Raw genomic sequence first — 25,272 nt, forward strand, 5'->3', positions numbered from 1 at the left:
CCTGTCTATGATTATAGCCATAGATAGTATATAGCCATAGACATACATACATATATAATACACACACATATATATATATATACACATATATACACATATATATATATATAGGGGAGAGCCGGGACAGTTGAAACACTTTTCAGATAAATGTTGTTTTCTAAGATAAGGTTACAGATAGATTTTTTTTTGTGTGTGTGATTAACAACTCACATATGTGTTCTCTTAGTATCATGTGTTATTCGGTACAAATATAGAATGATTTAAGTAAAATTTGACTTTGAATGGTATTTGTGCTTTGTTTCAATCGGGACGATTGCCTGCAACACAGGGGTGGGACGGATGAAACATAACAGTTTAAACGGCAACTATTCATCTAATGCTTATTTTTGTGAACAGTACCTGACAAGTAACTTATGTACATATTGTTACAAACATATATTGTAATATATTGTAATTTATTTTAATTTAAAGGTTCATATTAACCATTTTTGTTATGTCGCCCAATAAACAATAGGCGATAAGCCTATAAGCTCATTTTGTAATCTTTCTAATAGGCTATTTTGACGAAGATAGACAAATCCGTTTACAATAAATTTTCTTACATTTCTTCCTTGAGTCATATTGAGTGTTTGCTAGTTACATATACATATATATATTATACACACACACACACAGTGGCTTGCGAAAGTATTCATACCCCTACATTTTTTTCACACTTTGTTATGCTGCCTTATGTTAAATCTACACTCCATACACCATAATGACAAACCAAAACAAAAAGAGATCTGTGATAACTTTGCAAATGTATTAAAAAGGAAAAACTGAAATAAGTACATTGCATAAGTTTAACTCACTACTTAGTTAAAGCACCTCTAACGCCTCAAGTCTTTTTGGGTATGATGTGACAAGCTTTGCACATCTGCATTTGGCGATTTTCCGCCATTCTTTTCTTCAGATCCTCTCAAGCTTTGTCAGGTTGGATGAGGTTGTTCCAAACTTCTTCCATTAAGGATTACATGCGTCTGTCAACCTTCAATGCAGCAGAATAACTTTTTTTTTTGTCTTTGTCAAATCTGTGTCTTAATAGAATCCTGTCTCTAAGCTCAGACAGTTTCTTTGGTTTGGTTTTTGCTCTGATAAGCAATTTCAGCTGTTAGACCTTTTATTGAGAGCTGTGTGCCTTTCCAAATCATACCCATTCAATTGTATACTACCGGTATTTGCCATTAACTCCACTTAAAGTGTAGCAACATCTAGAAGCGAAATTGTAATTATTTCATTTTATAAATTTGCAAAGTTATCAGAAATCTGTTTTTGCTTTGTCATTATGGTGTATGGAGTGTAGATTGATGTCAGACAAATAATTAAAGTAGTTTAACATAAGGCAGCAAAATAATAAAATGTTAAAAAAATGAATACATTTGAAAGCCTGTGTGGGTGCGTGTATGTAGATGTATGTATATATGTATATATGTGTGTGTGTGTGTATATATATATATATATATATGTGTTTGTGTGTGTGTATATATATATATAAAATAAAAGCACCTCAAGCACATTTAGAGAAATGAGACTTGGCCGGAAATTATCACCTGGGAGGTATTGAGCATGCTGATACAAACATAGTCAAGGCAAGACTTGCATGTCAGAGAGAGAGAAATATATTTATACCAAGACTAAACCAACATATGCTTGCTTCTCTGGTTGGTCAACTCACTAGCTGTTAAGCTACATCAGCATGATTACATGGGCTTCCATCTAGATTCTAGAAGCTTTCAGTGGTGACAATCACCACCTACTGGCGAAAGCAGAACACTGACACATCCGTGAGTGAAATAAGAATGGGAGGATGCACTTCTGATGACTGTCAATAACTAAAACTTGTATATTCACAAACATCTCAAACCACAGTAGTCAACATTTAAAGTGGACCAAAAAAAGTTACTCAAAGTTGTCCTAAGACAAGAACAGGTATTGTTAAAAATTCATGTATAACTTTGATGAAAGGTTTTGATCCACTTCAAATGTTGACTACTGTAGTTATTTCCCCTGCATTTAAGATAGTTACATTTCCTATGAATGCAGAAACCGGTGCCGATTAGGAACCAGATGTTAGCTGCGGTTACGCATAAACAAATTTTGGGCAAAGGTGGAAACTATTTGAGGTGGAATGCACCCATTTGGTAAAATTATTACACACACGCCCTTATTTAGAACAAGCTAAAGAATAAATTAATGTTCCCAGAAACATTAAGAGCATAATTCACTTAAAGCAAGAACAGAAAGCCAGGGTTGTCAGAGCCAAGCACATTCTTTATTAAGTGTACAAAAACAAATGAAAAACAAGGTAAGTGCAAAAATTTAGTGCCTTGATATCAGAGACCTACGAGAAGCATGGCTTCGGCCATCTAGAAACCTACAGAAGAGGAAGGCACCAGACAGATGCTTGTCACAGTATTTAGAGTGCACATTTTTTCAAAACTGATATGAATGAGAGAGAGAGCGAGCAAATTTACTATCACATGTGAATATACTGGATTTATGAAAGAGCTGATCATACAGATATAATGAAGAGAAGCACAGACATGTCTTATCTGACATCATGGGCTGTAAATTCAAGAGGTCTCCGATGGTTTGACCAACACTGTGTAAACGGTAAGACAGTTTAGGAGAATGTTCACGGAGACAGACATACACACTTTAGCATAAAAACGTCACAGAGAGTATGTAGTCTTATTGGATAAAAAGAAAAACCTTGGTAAATATTACATGAATGAAAGGAAGAATAATGTGGGGGTTTTTTTTGTTGCAAAAGGCATGCACAAACACACACACCTGATCACTATCAGAGGAGTGAGAATATAACAACGGTGCAGAATGAATTCTTGGAAATTATCAGCTCCACAAAGGCAGAAGAGAGGGACACCAAAGAATCACGTACTAAACTAACAAATTTATACTCAATACCAAGCCATCCTGTGTTGAAAGATCAAAATGCTCTATTTCCTGAAATAGAAGATCTAAATGTAAATTTAGAATGAAAATCTTCTAAAATACAGCCTCAAAACTGAATTTGAAGGCAGTTCGAACCATGTTTCTGGACTAATCAACAAGAACTGAGCTCGGACAGAGTACAAATCAGTTAATCAAACCAGTAAAGCTGTGCTAAATCTAAGTGTTCTACATGAGTCACGTGTAAGGAAGACCAATCGTGAATGTACCTGTGTAAAGGGAACAGGGATGGTGTGGCGGCCAAACAGCCGTGTGAACGCAAACTAGCTCCTAATGCAAAGTGAACTTTCCAGCAGAGTGAACCATGACCTTAAGGCAGATACTAAAGCCTCTGAGCTTGTGTTGCCAGGAAAAAGCAAAAAAGGCACCAGCTAAGAGACACCCGGGAGCCAGCAGGCCGCTTTGGAACGTCTGGTCTAACACTGCCTGCCAAATCATCCCAAGCCATCCCTGTGCACACACTAAAGCTGCGAAACATACACGCAATCCACCTACACACATGCAAAAACACAACATCCTCAGCCAATCGAGGGCCAGAGCCCTTAGGAAAAACGTCTTTTTCCCCCTCTCTTCTCCTCCTCGCTTTCCACTCACAGGATGGTGCACTTTTTCTTTTTCTTCTCTCCATCCTTTTTGCCCTGGTCACTGGTAGGCTTGTCCTCAGAGAAGCTAGAGAAGGTGGTGTCTGCGGTAATCGGTTCTCTCAGGGCAAGGAACCAACGGCCCTCGCTCAGGTAGGACAGAGTACCCAACTCCATCTCGACCTGGGTGCCCTCCTTGCCCTCTTTCTGCAGAGCCAGGATATCCAGCAGATCCAAACCGGTCTGAACCGACTCCACGCCAGCAGAGCAGCCTAATGTGACATGGGCACGGCTACCCCCTGGGAGAGACTCGGCGCTGGGCAGGAGGGCCGGAGGAACGCCTTCCTTGTCCGCTCCCTCAGGCCACAGCTTCATCTGGGTTTCTGTCAAAGCCACACGGGCCCCAAACGTACGAGGGGTCACTATGAGGGCAGTGACTGAGAGCTCATCAGACTTGCCAAACGAGTCTTTGACCACCTGCAAGAAAAAAGATGGTCAAATAAGTACTGTATATTTTGGTAGGAATTTACAACAATTCAATTTGTTAACATTAATGCAGTTGGTTTCATGAACTAACAATGAATAACAATTTTACAGCTTTTACTAATCTAGTCATTCACAAATGTATCCATACACTGACACATTTACATTTTTTTTTTTTGCATTTGTTTCCCCATACTTGCATATGTATTACTTACTAACTCATCTTAAACTGTTTATTTTACTTGTGTTATATATACACACTTATTTTCTGTACAGCACTGTGGTCAAGTATTGTTCTGTTTATTTGTGCTTTATAAATTAATGAAATTACAAAGGTATTAAATTATTAGCTACCATTCTTTTTTACTGTACATCAAAATCTTTTACGATTGATTCCAAATGTAATATTATAACACTAATATTTTATTGTAAAAAACAAGTATAGACTTCAAATATTCATCCAGGGTATTAGTTAATGGCTATAATGAAAATATTATAATTAAGTAGAGATCTTCCAAAAACACACCTGTGCACTTACATTTGCAACACATGAAACATGTGAAAAACTGACCTGTAGCTCTGCATACTCTTTTGCCCCCTCTGCTTTGCCATAGTCACAGAACTTTGTAGTGCAGTGGAGGGGCAGTGCATTCTGGAAGTACTGCTCAAGATCCACCTCTTTCTCTGCCTCACCAGTAACTGGGAAACCAAAAACAAAATCAGCAACATATCCACAAGCACACAAACTCTGAGAAGAATCATGTGTATGCATAAACAGGCAACTCACATTCACTGATGTGTTCTTTGAAGGCGTCCAATGTGTCCAGAGTCTTGAGAAAGTCCATGGTTGCACACTTAATTCGCTCCTCTTCCTCTGGAAGCAGGAACCAGCCAATGAAGAAAGGCAGCTCCGGCTCTTTCTGCTGGGTCTCGGCCTCTTTTGGAAGCTCTGCTTGAACCCCATCAGCCTCTGGTTGTGGTACCTTATCCTCTCCTCCTTCTGTCTTAGTCTCCTCACCTTTATCGGATTCTTCTGGCTTGGCTTCATTTACAGCAGTGGGTTTGGACTCTGCCTCTTTCTTAGGCTCCTCCTCTTTCTTAGGCTCCACCTCTTTCACAGCTTCTTCCTCCTGCTTCTCGGGTTCGGAATTCACTTGAACCTGTGGCTCCTCAGATTTCTTCTGCTGTTCTGGCTGAGGGAGTTTCTCCGATGACTCGGCAGCTGGGGTTTCCCCGGGAGATTTCGCTGGAGCCAGCTCGGGTTCAGATAGTTTGGCAGGAGTTGCTTCAGATTCTGTCGCTTTCTCCTTTTCTGCCAATTCCCCAGCAGAATGCTCCATCTCAGAGGCCGCTTCTGGAGGACCTGCTGCTTCTGAAGGTGCCTGAGCCACCTCTCCAGACTTGGGCTCCGGTTTCTCCTCTTGCTGCACTGCCCCTTCCTGTGTCTCAGCAACAGCCTCTGGAACTTCCTGATTCTGTTCAGCTTCCATTGCTTCACAGCAGGCCGCTTCTAAAAAAAACAAGACAAGTTTGCAATAGCGAGTGTGAATGCATTTAAGGGAGACCACAAACAAGATGAATTACATGATCAGAACTCCATGCAAATGTTAACAAAGGGTTAAAGTGACAGGCAGCTCCAGGAACGCTTGGTAAAGATTAACAGAAACTCACTGCAAGCCTGTCTTCCAATTGCCCAAAAATGCAAAGCAACATACACCTGAACATGGTAGTTGAAACGACAACCTCTTTAGACTCTTCACAGCACGTAGGCTCTTGGAAATTTCAATTTTACTACCCACAACTGCATATTTCAGTTCTGCAACCTCTGTACGGAGTCCAGCTCTTGTCCTTCCAAGCAAATCTGAAAACCACTGCTCAGTTTAGACCAGTGCACATTCGAATTCATATGAAATAAAACACCACAGTGCATTTCTTGTGAAATTTGAGCAGCCATCAGACTGCCAATGCAAGAGCTGCTTTTTCTCTGGCTTACACATTACTCTGCTTTTTATCCATATTTCTCTTCGTCTCGCATCTTTAACTCTTTTAAAGAGGCCTAAGAACCCCACAGAAACTGTGTGCTGGAAGACTTCCGTTTCAATGATACTTAGTTTGCACCGTCATATAGCTGTCATCTAAATTAGAAGCTGCTAGATTTCAGAGTAATAAGCAGAAGTACAGCTGTAGTCCAGACACATGAAACGGAGTCATCCGATGTCAAATGACATTCTTTTATTGTGAAACCAGTTGTCATCATCTTCTGGAGAAAATACATCTGTTCCCCATTTTAAATGGAACTATGCAAATCTTTAGAGCTTAATCAAATGACAAACCTATCAGCCAGGCAAGACCATTCACACCTCATGGGTTCAAAAGGCACCCATTACTTACACTAAATAACACGAACTCTTCAATGCTGAGGCTGGATTTTAAAAAGTAAGGCTTTCATTTAACCTTGGCCACAGTCCAGATTCTGATGAAAGTGTGTGAAAAGCAGAAGCAGGGGCAGGGGCAGGGGCCTGTTTTACAAGAGCCCAGCAGTGAGCCATGAGACACAAACACCTGCACATAATTTGGGCCACTTCTTTGTGGCTGTGCCTAAATATCAACTGTGCTGCCTACTTAGACAATATTTCTAGGACGCAAACACATTGACTAATTTCAATGTGTCTCATTCCCAAAATGCTGTCTAGGTAGGCAGCTCACTAGATTTTGATACGCAGCCTTTGTGTGATCAAATTAGATTCGGGCACGCCACCTAATCCATGGAAGACAAAGAAAACCCAAAACGCCCTAGATTCACTTAAGACAGTAGCGACGAATCAAGCAGAGGTCACGCGACACACGCATATAACTGTACTTGATTTAACGACATTGATCACACACATTTTAGATAACTTGGTGGCCAATTTGTGCGCCGATTCAAAAGAAACGCAAACTGCACTTCATTCAACGAATGTCTAAATCTACAGAAGCTTGTAAATGAATATGATGAAATAAGCGAACTCCGTTAATTAGCGGTAACAATGTAAAGCCAGGGATTCGGGGAGTGGCAGTGCCCGCCACGCTGCATGCAGACAAAACAAATCAGCGTGGCAATGCCTCGCGCAGCTGGAAAATAAAGCACACCACAAACGATATTTTTTTTTGTAACATCTAAACCCTTTGTTTTTTTTCGTTTTGTATAAACTTAGATTTGCATATTCAAACTTATTGGTTGCAAACATGATAAACAAGATTAAAAATGTAATAGTCAGTGCACAACGTAAATGCAACTCACTTGATTACAACGTTGGCAGATGTATGGAAAGCTGTCACCGTTTCCCGAGGCTAAAGGATCAAAGCACCGTACAGCCAAATTCCACGTTTCTCCAGAGCGCTGCAAACCCCCGCCTGGCCGAGCACTAGCAATAATCAGGAAACAAAACGGAAACCACTGGCACTTGAGCACGCTCCCTGCGTGCACGAGAGCGCGGACACGGAAGGGAGAGGCAGATCAGAACAGAGGCAAATTTTAAGCGCGCTCCCGCTACTGCTGTGCACGTCACCAGCCGGAATTTGTCCATTTTGACATCTTACTGCTCATTTTTATGTCTCGAATTATCATTTGGTTTAATTCCTACATTATTACAGTTCCATCTTAACTTTATTGTTAACTTAATTTTACAACAATGACAAATCTTAACTCTAAATAGGCTACAGTAAATCTCTTAACCCCCCAGTTTCACAGACAAGGTTTAAACTTAGTCCCAGACTAAAATGCATGTTTGAGCTGTCTTAACCCTTTAACTGTCTATAGACATATGGTTGGTCTTGTTTTAAAGAAGACATTTGCCAGATTATTGTAGATTAAAGTATGAAATAGATAAATTGTAGATGAATTATGAAAGTGAAACAGAAAAAAAGTTATATAATTTTGAGTTTATGAAAATGTAATTATTTATATTTTATATAAAATATATATTACAAAATCTATATTACTCTAAAACTGCTAGAAAATTAAAGCCAAAAATCTAAACAAGTTGTGTTCCAAATTTTAGGTTGATATCTCAAAAAATGAGCTTTCAGTAAGATTTTATTTGGGCGCAGTACCAAACTTTTTCACTAGATGGACAGCCAGCTTCCTTACTGACCATATAAGGGCGCCTCCATTTTCATATATGTTTTGAGTGATTTGAACCATGTATTTCCATAATTTCAAACAATTTATGAAGTATACATCCTATTCAGAAATAGTATGGGTGTTTTGGCAGTATCTGATTTGATTTCAACCTCTAATAAACATAAAAAGAGCACATATGTGCGTTATAGCTCGCTGCCGCATCACAAATCGAGAATCCATAATATTTTTCTTTATATTCAAAACTTTTTCAGACCTTTTTTTCTCATAAAATTTAATTGGTGTTATCTTTTGAACTCTTGGCATGAAAACAAACTGAGGTTTCTACCAATCTTTCATGATTTTTCATGTTTATTTCTATTTCAAAATAAAGGCTTAAACATGCCTAATGAATATGAAATATTCTTGTTGCAAATTGATAAATTACTGCTCCTCTGTAATTTATTTAAAAAAAACAGCCACCAAATATGAAAACGATTGTAAGCTTTCAAATGATATATAGTTTGTCAATATTACTTTAGGTTTTTACTAAGATATTATTGTTCTAAATATATATGGGCAACCGTCCCAACCTGCTTCGAGGTTCCTAGAACAATTAATATGCAACATGCATTTGCCTAGTCAAAGTTTAGAGGTAATATTAAACATTCATGAAATACAATAAAATACATGAGATTCTCTCTCTGTTGAAAGATCGAAACCCTGAAATAGCCTAACACTGAGCAATAAAGCCAAAGAACAGTATTTTTGAATGCACTGTGATATCTGTGTCCTCTTATGTCAGATTCTTAAATTGAATCAATAAATTAAATCAGAATTAAAATACACCTCAATCAGAATAAACCTACAACAACACAGTAAAATGAACCTGATGAGGCAATTAGTGAGACAACAACAAACCACCACTTGCTCCACACACACACACACATCAAGTATGAACTTGACTTCTGGCAGACTCAAAAGGAATATGAAGATTGTCAGATTATATTATAATTAATACATTCCAATTAAATTTTCAAAGAATTAATTTCCATTGTGCATTTTAACATTTTTGAGGTTTTGGAAAGATTAAAAAAGCATTCATAGGCACCTATTATTCTTTGAATGTATGCTTACAAGCCTGTTGTACAAGAGCATACCCAGCCAAACTGAGTGCATGTTATGTCTTGCTGATGTCTGTGAGGGACGTGTGAAACGTATGAAGGGCAGCTGAGTGGTTATGCGCTTTGACATTGCACTGACAGGTTTTGCAGTTAACAATCGCTGCTTCAGTTTATCATCGTAGAGTTCAGCACGAATGCAGATTGGCTGTAACCACTTTCTCACAAGCGTTTGTGGTGTGTTTACGTAACTGGCAGATGTAACCCACACAAATGTACTCTCTCACACAAACAAATTGGCAGCAATTCACATACGCAATCTGTCAGGGCATACACTTGTGTTCATTTTTGTTGAGCACATATGCAAAGTCAATATTGACTCAATAGATGGAGTGTAAACTTAATTAGAGGTTAAACCTAAACTCATTTGAATGATTTTCGTTCAGACATGTTTGGATTATGAGTATTTCTCTTTATCAACAGAAGGTAACAGCACAAGTGTGTGTCTATAGCAAAACATTAACAGTATCTGGGCAACATCGCTTGGACACTGCATCACAAATATCAAACATGATTTGTTATAACTCTGAAACTGTGACAGTCTGTTTATGTAAAACTATGCAAAACATATTTTTACCATATGCAAACAAGCACAGAGAAGGCAGTCATAAAGCAATCCTTAACCAATGACATCCGAATGCAATCCAACACAATGTTCCTCAGGCAGATTTTATTCCACTAGTAAGGATGCATTAGTTCTGACTTGTCTTGGAGGTGGATTGCAGACATTTTATTCAGATGGGTTTCTCTTCTTACTGGGTCACTCTGTGTCTTGCATCACGAAGAGCCTGCAGGGCAAGAAATTGAAGAGTTGATTAAAGTGAGTCAAATAATAGCAGAGCAACATGAAGAAATATGATATTAGAGCAACGGGATAGTCAAGAATCAGGTAACATGCAAAAAATGAAAACTGATCAATGAATGCATGTAAATATTACAATTATCAGTTCATATTATGACAAAACAACTAGTATTGATAAAAATTCTGTCACCGTGTACTAACTATGCACAACACAACAAGATTCCAGTGACGTAATGCGTGCAATGTAACATCAGAACAGCTGTTTTCCTGGCATCAAATTAAGATAAAGTTTTCGTAACTTTTTATTTTCATGACTTCTAAAATGCATCTCCAAGCATAATCTTTGTCATTGCTTTCCTTACAGAAGTCAAGGTGGTTTTGTCATTTAATATAAGCTAATATTTCTTAGCTTCCATAATCAATCTCCTTTTATCCACTTTTAATGTTTAATATGCACAAGCCCCACGAGGTGATGCCATAGAAGTAGAAACTAAGTGAAAGACAAAATGTTGTGTGGCTTGACGGAGTTGCCTGACCATTTAAATGAGTGACTAACAGTGAGTAACAGTTTTAAGGGAATGCTACAGGATAGACATTGCAGAATATTACTAACAAGACTTGCAAGGTGTGAGGCTTTAGGTGCGGTCACATTAGTGAAATTTCGGCAAAATTTTGCTGGTAAAAAAGGTCAGTTGTTCATTGTCAGTAGCAATGTATGAAGCATAGGCTCACACTTTCAAACCAAGCAGCTTTACAAACCAAGCGTGACCAATATTAACCCAATGCAAAATCTGCATAGTGGAAATCTCTTGTCCTTGCAAAATTTCTGATCGCATGGATTCTAATTGAAATGACTGGAATTTGCCTGCAAACATTTGCCGAAAAATGGTAAATGTGACCGCACCTTTAGTCAAACTGACAATAACTTCCATACTGGTCCTCTGTGACATACACAGAAACAATAGCGTGCATCCTGTGTGATTTAGAATCTCAGTCATTTTAATGTAGTTTGAAGGGGACTATAGAAAAGGCCGCGAGCGAGATGGATGGTGAGAGGGATGAGGGAGAGAGTGAGAGAGCAGGATAGGAATGTCTGTGTTGACCTTCTGGATGGCTTCGCTGGCAGAGTCATCCTGCAGCAGTTTTGCCCGGTCCAGTGCTCTCTCAAAGTGTAACACACTGGCCTTGTAGTTACCCAGCTTCACTATGTCAGAGAGAAAGAGGATGTAAAGTGATCTAATCGCACAGCATGGCGTAGATCTAATATACATAACGACCACATTAACGTCCTATTGATTCTGAGCATTGAGGGAAATCAGATAATTCATGGTCACAGAGTGCATTAAACTGCTGACTTCCTGGGATTCTGGGCGATGTAGTTTGGACTCACATTCGGCCTGCGACATGAGCACACTGGCATTGAGCTGCCATTTCTCATCAGTGATGTCATCCGCTGCCGTGAGCGAGCGGGAGCCATAGTCTCGTGCTTCGCCATAGCGCTTAAGCTCAAGGTAACAGCGGCCGATCTCATGGAACAACCAGGCTAACCCGCCACATGCTAGAGGCACCTTCTCGTCCCAGCTATGCAAACACATACATAAACACACACAGAACAAAATGAAATGACTATTACAATAGACTTGTCTGTGTACATTACACCAAAGTAAACATTAATTAAAGGCAAATGCACTTACACTTATATAGCTTGTTGGAACTTGCCAATCCGTGCATACACACGGCCAATGTTGTCCAGAGCCCTGGATTTACTGTCAGGTCGCTATGACATGAAGCACAAACCAAACACACCTGATAAATAGTAGTTTATTAAGTCAAGTCACCTTCATTTATATAGTGCTTTTAACAATATGGATTGTTTCAAAGCAGCTTTACAGTGATAATAGGAAATTACCGTAACAGATTGTTTAGCCTTTACAACTGCTCTAGGATAAAGTTATTGTCCAGCTAAAGTTAGTTTTGATTGATTGATTCACTTCCGTTACAAAGATCATTAGTTATTAACTTAGGGGCCCCTTACACGACACCGTCCTAACAGGAAAACCCTTAACCCACCCGCACAAAACAGTGCCTGGTGTCTCGAGAATGCACTCCCTGAAATAGGTTTGAAGGTGCAAACGATTATCCGTTATCTCTGCACAAACCTCAAAAACGCAAACCCGCAGACTTCGCGCACATGCGCATTTCGTGTTCAGTCCAAAGGTATGCAGACTATGCACGTTTGAATATATATGTGTGTAGGCTTCTTTACAAATCAACCCTCAATAAACTACTTGTCTGGCCTTAAAAATGTAGGCTATAATACAGAATTTTTGTCGCGTCAACGTAGCCACGCGAATTATCCGACAACATTTTATCTGTACCGAGGTAAAGAGAAGGGAAGGAGGCCTTCACAGGAGAGGGACTGGTTGACACTTCAGGACTGCGTTGTCATCGTGTCCAGGCGCAGGTCCTTCATCAGATCTGGATACGGCCTGGATCCGGCAGACTACGGTAAACAGAGAGACTAATATTAGTGTAGACGCCGTCCTTCTTATTATGCAACAAGGTTCCGGCTGACCTAATCTATGCAGCCTAACATTGAATTATAGAAGTCTATAATGTGTTATTTGTATGCTAGGCCAAAGCTAGGCCGAATTAACCAATTAACCAACCAAGAACAACAAAAGATAGTTTTCCTGCTCTCATGAGTGCTTACCATTTCTTGGCCAGCTCCAGATCTTTCTCATGATGATGCAGAGCCTTGTCCATATTCCCAAGATCCATCAATGCATTGCCTACACAGTACATAAAAGAAAATTTTGTATCTCTGATTCTTGTGCTATTGATATTATATATTATATAAGTGTTGGGCAGATGAGATTCCCAGACTCTACCAATGCAGCTGTGCAGGTTCCCAAGCACTTCTCTCTTATTGTGCAGCACCTGCTCAGACCATTCCTTCACCACCTTCATGAGCTCACGGGCCTTCTTCAGGCCGCTTTCTGCATTGCCGGCACTCAAGGCTGCCAATTAAACAAATAATTCTCAATAAACCCAATAACATACAGAACATTTTCTGAAAATGTTTGCCAATCCAAATGTCATGCGATACCAGAGTGTTGCTAAGATTGTTTCTATGAGTCTATTAGATTTTTTGGCCTGTTTTATTGTCCACCAGGCAAAAATCATGTGTCACCTAAAAAAAATCTCTTAAGGTTTGGTAATTTTAGTAAAATTTCACAGAAGTCATTTTCAAATCAAGCAGTTTTCTGTTGGTCAACGTAGTGAACATGACAAATGTGAATCTCCTGTGAAATTTGTTTCGCCCTGATGGGAAATTCCAGAATGTGTGGACTGGATTCCCACTGAAAAGACTGGATTTCGCCAACGAAAATCCGCTAAACAACAGTAAATCTGCAGCAGCTTTATAAAAGTAATAACACTTCTCAACAAGTAGACGAATTTGATGTATTGTTCATGTCCATGGCACAAATGGTACACAGTTATGTGCCAAAGTTTCATATTTATATTTAGGGGTTTGTTCAAATGTCCTTAGCAAGCACTATTAACTTATATTAATAACATTTAAATAATCATCTGGGTGTGTTATGTATCTGGTCTGCTAACACAAACATTGTGGAGTGACCTAGAGAAAAATTAGGATCATAATTCCAACATTATCTCCATGTGGTCGTAGGTCAGTCACTCATCAGTTAGCTAATAATCTCTGATCATCACCAAAATGTTTTTTAACTCTACATCCTTGCTTCATTTAGTATGTACGTGGATTCATGAATATTTCAAATTTGCCCCGCCTCCAGTCACTCACACCAGCTCAGAGACCCACTCAGTCAACTTACTGAGGTAAACGCTGCACAATGATATCAATCTTGACTTTACAACGTCATCAGAGCCGGATTAACGCAAAGGCAAACTAGGCACGTGCCTAGGGCCCGATTGGCGGGATGGGGCCCAGACAGAGGGACAAAAAAAAAAAAAAAAAAAAAAAAAAAAAAATTCCAACGTCCTATCTACAATTTATTTCAATATTTATTAATTAACTAAAAATAGTGACGATGTTTATCTTAACCATAGACTGTTACATTACTGCAATTAAACCAATTAATGTGTCCGTTACAAAGCGGGTGCCGGCTTCTGAAAGTATGTGTAACGAACGCATCCATCAGGTGCTGCGAGGCAAAAGCCTAATAAGCACACAAAGAAGCACAGCTCATAATGCAGGTGTGTGAGTTGTCGTCATCTATTTTGGAGTGATTGCAATGTATTCTAAATATAAACTTGTACTGTAGATCAGCGTCATTTCTGGAAAAATCATTCACCGCTTTATTACGAGTTTAAAAGAGCGCGAGCCTCATTAACGTGCCCAGACGCGACGCTTTGAATTTGCGCGTACAATGAATAACATCGCGTCGGGAGCTGACTAGTAAAAAAGCTACAAAATTAAAAGACAAGACGTCTGTATTACGTCTGTAAGTTAAAAAGCCAACACACTACAACATTTTTAAATGTTTCAAATAAAGGATCTCATATCTATGGGTCTATCTTCTAAATTCTGCTGATGATTAGATTATACCCTGACATTACGCCAATAATATCAGTTTATATATTTTTTTCTGCTCAGTAGCGATCGTGTCTTTCTCTTCCACTTGATTTGTGTATAGCATATTAAGGTAGCAATGCAATATAAAAGCACTTATGCTCATCTACTGAAGTGGGATTCTGGAACTGTGAATAAATTGAATAAAACAGCAAAATAACAACAACAACAATAACATCTTCATTAAACAAAAAAGAGATTACCTTAGATAAAGTTTGATTAATATGTAGGCCTACACACAGTACCGGTAAAAGTCTGGACCCATTACTATTTTTAATGTTTTTGAAAGAAGTTTATTATTATGCTCTACAAGCCTGCATTTATTTGATCAAAAATACAGAAAAAAACAGGAATATTCAGCAAGGATGTGTTAAATATATAAAAAGTGATAGTGAAGACTTTTTTAAAACAACTTTTTAATAACCAAAAATCCTGAAAAAAAGTATCACAGGTTATAAAATAAATATTAAAGGAGAAGTTCACTTTTAAAATGAAAATTCTGTCATCATATACTCACCCTCATGTTGTTTCAAACCTGTATAAATTTCTTTCTTCTGCTGAACACAAAGGAAGATATTTAGAAGAATGTCAGTAACCAGACAGTTTTTGGGTCCCATTGACTTCCATAGTATATTTTTTTCCTACTATGGAAGTCAATGGGACCCAAAAACTGTCTGGTTACTGACATTCTTCTAAATATCTCCCTTTGTGTTCAGCAGAAGAAAGAAATTTATACAGGTTTGAAACAACATGAGGGTGAGTATATGATGACAGAATTTTCATTTTAAAAGTGAACTTCTCCTTTAAGCACCATTTCTAACATTTGATAATAAATCAGAATATTATAAAGTTTTCTGAAGGATCATGTGACACTAAATTCAGCTTTGCATCACAGAAATATAAAGTATAGTAAAATAGAAAACCATTATTTAAAATTTTAATAATATTTCACTATATTATTTTTCTGTATTTTTGATCAAATAAATCCAGGCTTAATGAGCATAAGAGACTTCTTTCAAAAACATTAAAAATAGTAATGTGTCCAAACTTATGTACTGTGTAAGTAAAAATATACTGCTTTTAAAATTAAATGTTGTATAAATAAAAAGGTTAGGAATCATATTTGTTTCAAGTGTTTTTTTATTGGGGGTGGGGGGCCTCCAACATGAATTTTGCCTAGGGCCTCCTAATGTCTAGAACCGGCCCTGAACGTCATACACATTTTTTTTTATTATTATGTAAAAATGAAGTATTTACCATAACTTTTGATCAATTTAATGCATCCTTTGTGAATGAATAGTGACCCCAAACCTTTTCTAAACATCAGACAATTCAGATGTGCTTTTACTGTGCTTTTTAGAGAGCTCATATAGTGGCTCCAAAAAAGCCACAGCTAAAAATTCATGAATTTCATTGGATTACATACAAAATACCAATCTAAGTGACATGTGAAAAGCTAATGGCTAATAGAACACTTTCCACAGAACGAACCTCTCTTTCTTGGCTATTTAGAATTTAGTGGATTTTCTCCTCACAGGTAAGAGTCATGTTTCACCAAGTGTCATTTTTGCCTTACTTTTTATTGTTGATCTTAAACAGTATATTCATTCACAAAGTTATATTTGTAATATTTTGTGTTCGAAAAACGTGCTTGTGATATAACGGTCACTTTTTCTGAGAGTGAGACCGAATCGTCATCTGATAAAGTATCAGTAAATTCACCCCCTTCAGGACAAGTGTCTTACTACAGGTACACAAAAGTAACTCAAAGCTGTGGCTGCTGCTGGGAACTTTTGGAACAAATGATGAGGCAAAAGAAAAAAAGGAAACTAGGACGGATGAACACACCTTGAAGTAGTTTTTGTTGTCTTTGAGGGAGCGTCTTTCAACGCGCTCTCTGCATCACCTAATTTCACATAACACCTGAATCTGGCGACCAGACAGTTCTTATCATCCGGCTGTAAACTTACAACATTTTATCTGTACCGAGGTAAAGAGAAGGGAAAGAGGCCTTCACAGGGGAGGGACTGGTTGACACTTCAGGACTGCGTTGTCATCGTGTACAGGCGCAGGGCCTTCATCCGATCTGTATACGGCCTAGATCCGGCGGACTGCGGTAAACCTCGGGATAAACAGAGAGACTAATATTAGCGTAGACGCCATTCTTCTTATGATGTAACGAGTGCATCAGGATTTATGGGAAGTGTTCCCGGTTCCGGCTGACCTAATCTATGCAGCCTAACATTGAATTATAAAAGTCTATAATGTGTTATGTGTATGCTAGGTCAAAGAGATGTGTTTTTAGTCTAGCTTTGAACTGACAGAGTGTGTCTGCTTCACGGACAATGTTAGGAAAACTGTTCCAAAGTTTTCGTGCTAAATAGGAAAAGGATCTACCGCCAGCAAACAATTTTGATATTCTAGGTATTATCAACTGGCCGGAATTTTGAGATTGCAATAGACGTGAAGGACTATAATGCGTTAAGAGCTCGCTCAAGTAACTTACTGCGGAGCTAAACCATTTAGTGCTTTGTAAGTAATCAGCAATATTTTAAAATGTATACGATGTTTAATAGGGAGCCAGTGCAGTGTTGACAGAACTGGGCTAATATGGTCATACTTCCTGGTTCTGGTAAGAACTCTAGCTGCTGCGTTTTGGACCAGCTCTAATTTGTTTATTAATCGTGCAGGGCAACCACCCATAAGAGCATTACAATAATCTAGCATTGTTGTCATGAACGCATGGACTAATTGTTCTTCATTTGTCAAAGAGAGCATATGAAGTAATTTAGATATATTTTTAAGATGGAAAAATGCGGTTTTACAGATACTAGACACGTGACTTTCAAATGAAAGATTGGTATCAAAGAGCACACCCAGGTTCCTAACCGACGACGAAGACTTGACAGAGCAGCCATCAAGTGTTAGACAGTATTCTAGATTATTATGTGAGGAAGTTTTTTGTCCAATAATTAGAATCTCTGTTTTTTCAGAATTAAGTAGTAGGAAATTACTAGTCATCCAATTTTTTATATCACCTAGGCTATACATTCCGTTAATTTAGTGAATTGGTAAGTTTGGTCAGGGCGTGAAGAAATATAGAGCTGAGTATCATCAGCATAACAGTGAAAACTAATTCCATGCTTCCTAATGATATCTTCCAAGGGTAGCATGTACAGAGTGAACAGCAACGGTCCTAGTACTGAGCTTTGTGGTACGCCATACTGAACTTGTGATCGATGAGACATCTCTTCATTTACTGCTACAAACTGATAACGGTCAGATAAGTATGATTTAAACCATGCTAATGCAATTCCACTAATGCCAACATAATTTTCGAGTCTATTTAAAAGAATGTTGTAGTCAATAGTATAAAATGCAGCACTAAGATCGAGTAACACTAATAGAGAGAGATACAACCACGATCGGATGATAAGAGCAAATCATTTGTAACTCTAATGAGAGCAGTCTCAGTACTATGGTACGGTCTAAATCCTGACTGAAAATCCCCACAGATATCATTTCTTTCTAAAAAGGAACAAAGTTGTGAGGATACTGCCTTTTCTAGTATCTTTGACAGAAAAGGTAGATTTGAGATCGGCCTGTAATTGACTAATTCTGTACGATCAAGTTGCGTTTTTTAACAAGCGGTTTAATCATAGTCAGCTTAAAAGGTTTTTGGTACGTATCCTAATGACAAAGATGAATTAATGATATTAAGAAGAGGATCTATGACCTCTGGAAGCATCTCTTTCAGTAGCTTAGTCGGTATAGGGTCTAACATACATGTTGTCGATTTAGATGATTTAACGAGTTTAACGAATTCTTCCTCTTCTATAGCAATGAATGAATCAAATTTTTCCTTGGGGACAATACAATGCACTGCCTGATGCGATACTGTAGTAGACGGTTGCATAGTTATAATTTTCTCCCTGATATTATCAATCTTGTAAGTGAAGAAGTCATTACTGCTGTGCTGCTTGGAAACTTCTGGGCTTGAAGCTTTATTTTTCGTTAGTTTAGCCACTGTTTCAAATAAATACCTAGGGTTTTGTTTATTTTCTTCTAATAGTGTTGAAAAATAAGCAGATCTAGCAGCTTTTAAGGCCTCTCTGTATGCAATCGAGCTCTCTTTCCATGAAATGCGAAATACCTCTAGTTTTGTTTTCTTCCAGCTGCGCTTCGTTTTTCTGGCTGCTCTCTTAAGGGCCCGAGTGTGCTCGTTGTACCACGGTTTTGGACTATTTTCTTTAATCTTCTTTAAGCGCAACGTGTCTAAAGTGCTGGAAAAGAGAGAGTTAAAAGTTTCTGTCGCAATATCAAGTTCTTCTAAGCTATCTGGGATGCTGAGATGATGAAACTGATCAGGAAGATTATTAATAAAGCAATCTTTAATGGCAGAAGTGACATATTTGTAACACGGAGTCGGCTTTGAAGCCTTGACTAAATGAAGTTTACACAAGACTAGATAATGATATGAGATGTCATCGCTCTGCTGCAGAATTTCAACGGCATCAACATTGATTCCGTGTGATAATATTAGATCTAGGGTATGGTTACAACAATGAGTAGGTCCTGACACATGTTGTCTAACTCCAATAGAGTTAAGAATGTCTTTAAATGCCAATCCCAATGCATCTTTTTCATTATCTACATGTATATTAAAATCACCAACAATTATGACTTTATCTGCAACCAGTACTAACTCTGATAGAAAGTCAGCAAATTCTTTGATAAAGTCTGTATGGTGCCCTGGTGGCCTGTATACAGTAGCCAGCACAAATCTCAAACGTGATTCATCATTTACACTATATATTGTTATATTAAGCACCAACACTTCAAAAGAATTATATTTGAAACTAGACTTCTTACTAATTCTAAAAATATGACTATAAATTACAGCAATACATCCCCCTTTGCCTTTCATTTACATTTATGCATTTGGCAGACGCTTTTATCCAAAGCGACTTACATTGCATTATCCTATACATTTATACATAGGCATGTGCAATCCCCTGGGATCGAACCCACAACCTTGCGTTGTTAACGCAATGCTCTTACCACTGAGCTACAGGAAAGCCTTTCAGACAAGGTTCATGTTTACAACAGTAATATTGCGGGGTGGTCTCATTTAAAGTAATGTAATCGTTTGGTTTCAGCCAGGTTTCTGTCAAACACAGCACATCTAGATTATAGTCTGTAATCATATCATTAACAATAAGTGCTTTTGAAGTAAGGGATCTAATATTCAGCAACCCAAGTTTTATCATTTGGTAATTTGTATTATATCTGTTTTTTATTTGTTGAACATCAATAACATTTTTACCCTTAGATGGGTTTGGACATTTTTTGTATGTCCTAATTCGGGGAACAGACACAGTCTCTATATGATGATATCTAGGTGAAAGAGGCTCTATGTGATGGGATTTATCTGACCTTGGTGACGTGAGACAGCTAGCAGATGGTCGGTTTAGCCAGTCTGTCTGCTTCCTGACCTGAGCCCCAGATTGTCATGTTTGAGTTCTAAGACTATGTGCCATATTACTAGAGAGAAGAGCAGCAGCATCCCAGGAGGGATGAATACCATCTCTTTTCAACAGGTCAGGTCTGCCCCAAAAACTTTTCCAATTGTCTATGAATTCTATATTATTTTGCGGACACCAATTAGACAACCAGCCATTGAGTGAGGACAATCTACTAAGTATCTCATCACTCCTGCGAACAGGAAGGGGGCCAGAGCAAATTACAGTGCCTGACATTGTACTTGCGAGTTCACACACCTCTTTAACATTCATTTTGGTGATCTCCGACTGGTGGTGTCGAACATCATTTGTGCCGACGTGAATAATCTTAATTCGCTCATTAGCCAGCACTTTTAAATTTGCTTTGATGTCAGGCGCTCTGGCAAACATGTGACTATGGTGGCTGGTGTCTCTATTTTCATGTTCCGTGTAATAGAATCGCCAATAACTAGGGCACATTCAACAGGATTCACAGTGTGTGTTTCACTGAGCGGGGAGAATCTATTTGAAGTTGTAATCAGAACGGAAGAGCGGTGTTTTGTCCCGCGACTACAGCATCTCACCGTCACCCAATTGCCCTGCTGCACGGGCTCTACTTCAGCCGGAACCAAACAATGTAAAGAGTTCACAAAGCTAGTCGCATCCAAAGCAGTATCTAAAGCCCTTGCACTCTTACACTTAACCTTGATTAAAGCTTGGATGCATGTCTCTAGTTCTAAAATCGTCTCGGTTACTAACGTCATCACTGCTTGCGCACGCAACCAGGAGGCAGAAAAGACCCGCGGTCTTCGTACCGGAGTAAAGGGGTTAGGCTAGTAGCATAGTGGTGGTGTTGTCGCTAAGTCAAAATGCTAATTATCATGTTAGACTAAGTGAGTAATGTAACAGCCAATGTTAGCAGTGCAGCATCTATAGAGCCCGAATTTGGTCTTATATAAGTTAACCTTGTTTGAGTTACTTTACAACCTGCAACATTTCATGACTGCACACAACTTACTCTTAGCAATGGTGAGATTTTGCCGGATCCCTACGCAATACATGACGATCTTTGGATTGTGGATGAAAAGAAGTGGCCAGCAATTGTATGGCCTGATATATATAATTAGCTTATTCGAAATCCATGTATACACTACTGTTCAAAAGTTTGGGGTTGGTAAGATTTTTATGTTTTTGAAAGCAGTCTCTTGTGCTCAAAAATACTGTAAAACAGGTATTTTATGAAATATTATTGGAACATACATTTTAAAATACATTCGAAAAAAAAAAAAACTTAAAACAGGTTATACAATACTAACAGATTATACAATTTTATTGCACTTAGATTTTTCATTTTAGAGAGGGCATCTGAGAAGTATTTTAGTTTGTTTCTGAATATAATAAACAAAGGAGGGGATTTAAAAAAAATCTACATTTATGTATAAAGTATTTTGGCAATAATATAATGTTATTAATCAAATCAAATAACCTACAATCATCATTGGTTATCCCATTATATTTTGTGAGGTGAAGGTGAAACCGTCATCCACCACATCTTTTTCTATCAGCCAGTTCTGCAATGTTCTCCAAAGGGATTTATAGAAGTTACATGAAAAAAAATGAAAAAAGTTCTGTATCTTCAGAGAGACATTTACAGAGATGACAAGGCACATTTTCAAAATACAATTTTTAATTCAGAAATTTATTGGAAGGATATATGGCATTTAGAATCTTAAAGTGTGTATTTTTCTTTGGGGGGGAAGAGGAAATCTTAAATAAGCTGTTCTAAATTATTTCACAGTATCTTTATCAAATGTATGGTCTAATTTATTTCTTAATATTTGACATCCATGTTGCAAGATTGGATGAAATTAGATTTTTTTTCCAAATTTGTCAGTCAAAATTTGAAAATAAACTAGTTTGCACTAACAATTCAATATCACCAACATATAGCAACGGAAGGACTGTCGTAATTTGAGTATGATAAGGAACCCTTCATTAACATTTTTATACCAGAGGGTATTGCATTCCTCTTTGATCCTTAGCTGTCATCTGGGGGAGAACGACCTCACAACCAGTATGCTGCTGTGGGTGCCGCACGATTTCAAACTTGTTCGATCACTTGTCTCCATGCTTTTCGGTCTGTGGCGACTACTCTTGCCTGCTGTGGGTCAAGCCGCTGGTTCTTCAGAACTTCTTTGATTTGCTTGATACATGTTTTCTTGGGTGCAGTGCGCTGGATTCTCCACTGGGTTGGTTGTTTCCTCCAGAGGAGTTGGTCTGGTATTCGATTTGCATCCATTCTGCACGTGTCCAAACCATCTCAGCCGTCGTTGTTGTATCTGCTCTTCGATGGCTGGTTGTTGTTGGCATCTGGCTCGGATTGCGTCGTTGGTGATGTGGTCGCGAATCGAAATTCCCAGGATCTGGCGTAGGCATTGGATTTGGAAAACTTTAAGTTTGGTCAAATCCATCTCCAACGTCCATGTTTCAGATCCATAGAGAAGAATTGGTAGGATCAGTGTTCGAAAGAGGTGGATCTTGATCGTTGTGGAGATGTTGTTTCTCTTCCACAGACACCATTTGAGGGAAGCGAACGCAGCCGCTCCCTGCCCAATTCTGGCGTAGGTCTCCATAGAAGATTTCTTCTCCTGAACCAGCGAACCAAGGTATTTGAATTGTTGCACTTGTTCTGGACCCCGGCAAGGTGGATGATTGCTTGGGAACCATCCGTTGTGAGTACTTTGGTCTTTTCGGCGTTGATCTGAAGGCCATACAACTGAGCGATGTCGTAGAGGATATCCGTGGCCTCAGCATCCTTGTTCGCGAGGGCTGAGCTATCATCAGCAAACATGAGGTCTGTTAAGAAGTGATCTTCATCAAATTGAATGCCCCTTTGCCCTCAAAGACTTTCCTCATAATGCTATCCACCACAATGTTGAAAAGTAGTGGAGAGGCCACATCTCCCTGGCGGACTCCTGTTTGGATGGAAAACTCATCTGAGAGCTCGTTTCGGATTCACACCTGGCTGTTGGAATCTTTGTAGGCCTCTTTTAGGAGTGCGATGACTTTTTGTGGGATGTGTTCGGTCTCCAATGCTTTTCATAGGACGGGCCAGTGCACACAATCAAATGGGGATTTGAAGTCGATGAATATGATGACAGTGCATTGCCCACATCTGGGCCGTTCTTCCATAAGCTGACGGATGGTAATAATTTGGTCGCAGCATCCACGTCCAGGGCGAAAACCCGCCTGTTCTTCTCAGCTGTTTTTTTTCACGGTGCTTTTGTAGCCTCGATTGGATGATCTTCATGAAAACCTTCCTGATGATGGATAGGAGGCTTATACCACGGTAGTTTTTGCATTCCTGGTTGTCGCCTTTCTTATGGATGGGTATGATGGCAGCTTTCCTCCAGGAATGTGGTATTTGTACCGTGTGCCATATTGTTTGGATGAGGAGATGCAGGCAATTGAGTAGGATATCGCCACCGGCTTTGATCGCTTCGGCTGTGACCTGATCCACTCCTGCTGACTTGCCATTTTTGAGTGACTTCACAAACGTTCCATCTGCTTTCTTGACATTGTCGTTGGTTGTTATGGTCTTTCCACTCAGCCGTCTTAGAGTGCGATAGAGAACGTGATATTCGTGCTTGGATGCTGCTTCTTCGAGATCTGCTGCCACTTTGTTCCAATGCTCCTCTCGCTCGGCCTTTATCTTCAAGCGGACTTCCCGATTGAGCTGGCGGTATCGTTCGTAGTTGACCAGCTTTGTCTGTTTTCGTCTGGCTACAAGATCAAGGCATTTGTCAGATATCCATGGCTGTGTTCAGTGGCGGATGGGTGAGCACAGGGGTTTGGCACGTTCCATGATCGTACTTGAGATCCTTTTTTCATCTTCGTCCACCTTTTCTGGTGTGCCCAGTGTTGCAAACCGGTTGGATAAGGCGATTTGGAATTCCTGTCCGTGCGGAGGGTCAGCCAGTTTTCTCCAATCCAGCCTGGCTTGTTGGGTCGAAGTACGCTTGGGCAAGCTGGAGTTTGAGTTGGATCTTGGCTCGGATCAGGTGGTGTGTCAGAACCACAGTCGGGGCCCCTCATGGCCCGAACACCCCTCAGCGTTAACCAGAACCTATTGTTGATCAGAATGTAGTCCAATATGGCAGAGTCTTTGCCAGATGGATTTCGCCAGATAAGTTGATGCTTGCGCGGATGCTGGAAGCAGCTATTACCAACGAGCAAGTTGTTGGTGGTGGCAAAGGACAAAAGCTGCAATCCGTTGTCATTGATCTCTCCATGGCCAAATTTTCCCATCGTTGTTTCCCATCCAGTTCTGTCCGTGCCAACATTAGCGTTGAAGTCGCTTGCCAGGATGATCAAGTTTGTCTGTGGTATGAAATCCAAGGTGTGTTGGAGTGCGTTATGGAAGTTGTTTGCTGGATCAGGATTGGTTTCGGTTGCCGCATAGATGGCAACAATATGAGTCTTGATGGTACCTTGCACGGTGAGGACTGCAAGACGGTCCGATATAGGCTGCCGCATAGATGGCAACAATGAGTCTTGATGGTACCTTGCACGGTGAGGACTGCAAGACGGTCCGATATAGGCTGGAATGTGGTGATACTGTTGGCAGCTCGAGTGTCAACCATAAACCCGACGCCTGCTTCTTGTTTGTCACTGCCGGAATACAGCGTCATCGTTCCATCGATCCCTGGCAGTTGAACAGTCATTGTTCCAGATCCAGTGAGCCGTAGTTCAGATAATGCCATGATCGATATTTTGAAGGGTTCCAGAGCATCGACATTGGGAGCTATTCTCAATCTGACACGTGCCACACTATGCGTCGATTGCAAGTGACGTCACAGGCAGCGGAGAGCAGGTGTCGATTGCAAGTGACGTCATCCTAGCAACGTCCGCTCGTATCCTAGCAACTCTCCTAACAAAACCCAGTGGGGCCAATGAACTGCGTTAGGAATATATATATATATATATATATAAATAAAT

General features: G+C 39.3%; 3 protein-coding genes across 3 annotated transcripts; all 3 read right to left on the reverse strand.

Annotated features, from left to right (window-relative positions):
• Positions 1-2,292: 2,292 nt before the first annotated feature.
• cnp (2'',3''-cyclic nucleotide 3'' phosphodiesterase) lies at positions 2,293-7,529 on the reverse strand. The gene is made up of 4 exons (XM_082178036.1): positions 7,357-7,529; positions 4,864-5,586; positions 4,648-4,775; positions 2,293-4,070 (listed from the first exon to the last, which is right to left on the reverse strand). Exons 2-4 carry the CDS (start codon positions 5,564-5,566, stop codon positions 3,603-3,605), a joined length of 1,299 nt encoding a protein of 432 aa, XP_082034162.1. The 5' UTR covers positions 5,567-5,586; positions 7,357-7,529; the 3' UTR covers positions 2,293-3,602.
• Positions 7,530-9,747: 2,218 nt separating this feature from the next.
• odad4 (outer dynein arm docking complex subunit 4) lies at positions 9,748-21,559 on the reverse strand. The gene is given in 9 exon segments (XM_082167805.1): positions 9,748-10,144; positions 11,262-11,362; positions 11,549-11,739; positions 11,853-11,854; positions 11,858-11,935; positions 12,537-12,561; positions 12,872-12,950; positions 13,050-13,178; positions 16,744-21,559. Coding segments are annotated over 8 exon segments (591 nt in total). The 5' UTR covers positions 13,129-13,178; positions 16,744-21,559; the 3' UTR covers positions 9,748-10,108.
• A 135-nt stretch (positions 21,560-21,694) lies between these two features.
• LOC309474383 (craniofacial development protein 2-like) lies at positions 21,695-25,037 on the reverse strand (the record flags this gene model as incomplete). The annotated part of the gene is made up of 2 exons (XM_082136939.1): positions 21,695-24,764; positions 24,839-25,037. 2 exons carry the CDS (start codon positions 25,035-25,037, stop codon positions 24,058-24,060), a joined length of 906 nt encoding a protein of 301 aa, XP_081993065.1. The 3' UTR covers positions 21,695-24,057.
• Between the last annotated feature and the right edge of the window lie 235 nt (positions 25,038-25,272).

Source organism: Leuciscus leuciscus, assembly GCF_965113295.1.
Source record: "Leuciscus leuciscus genome assembly, chromosome: 1".
In the NCBI taxonomy this organism is placed as follows: domain Eukaryota; kingdom Metazoa; phylum Chordata; class Actinopteri; order Cypriniformes; family Leuciscidae; genus Leuciscus; species Leuciscus leuciscus.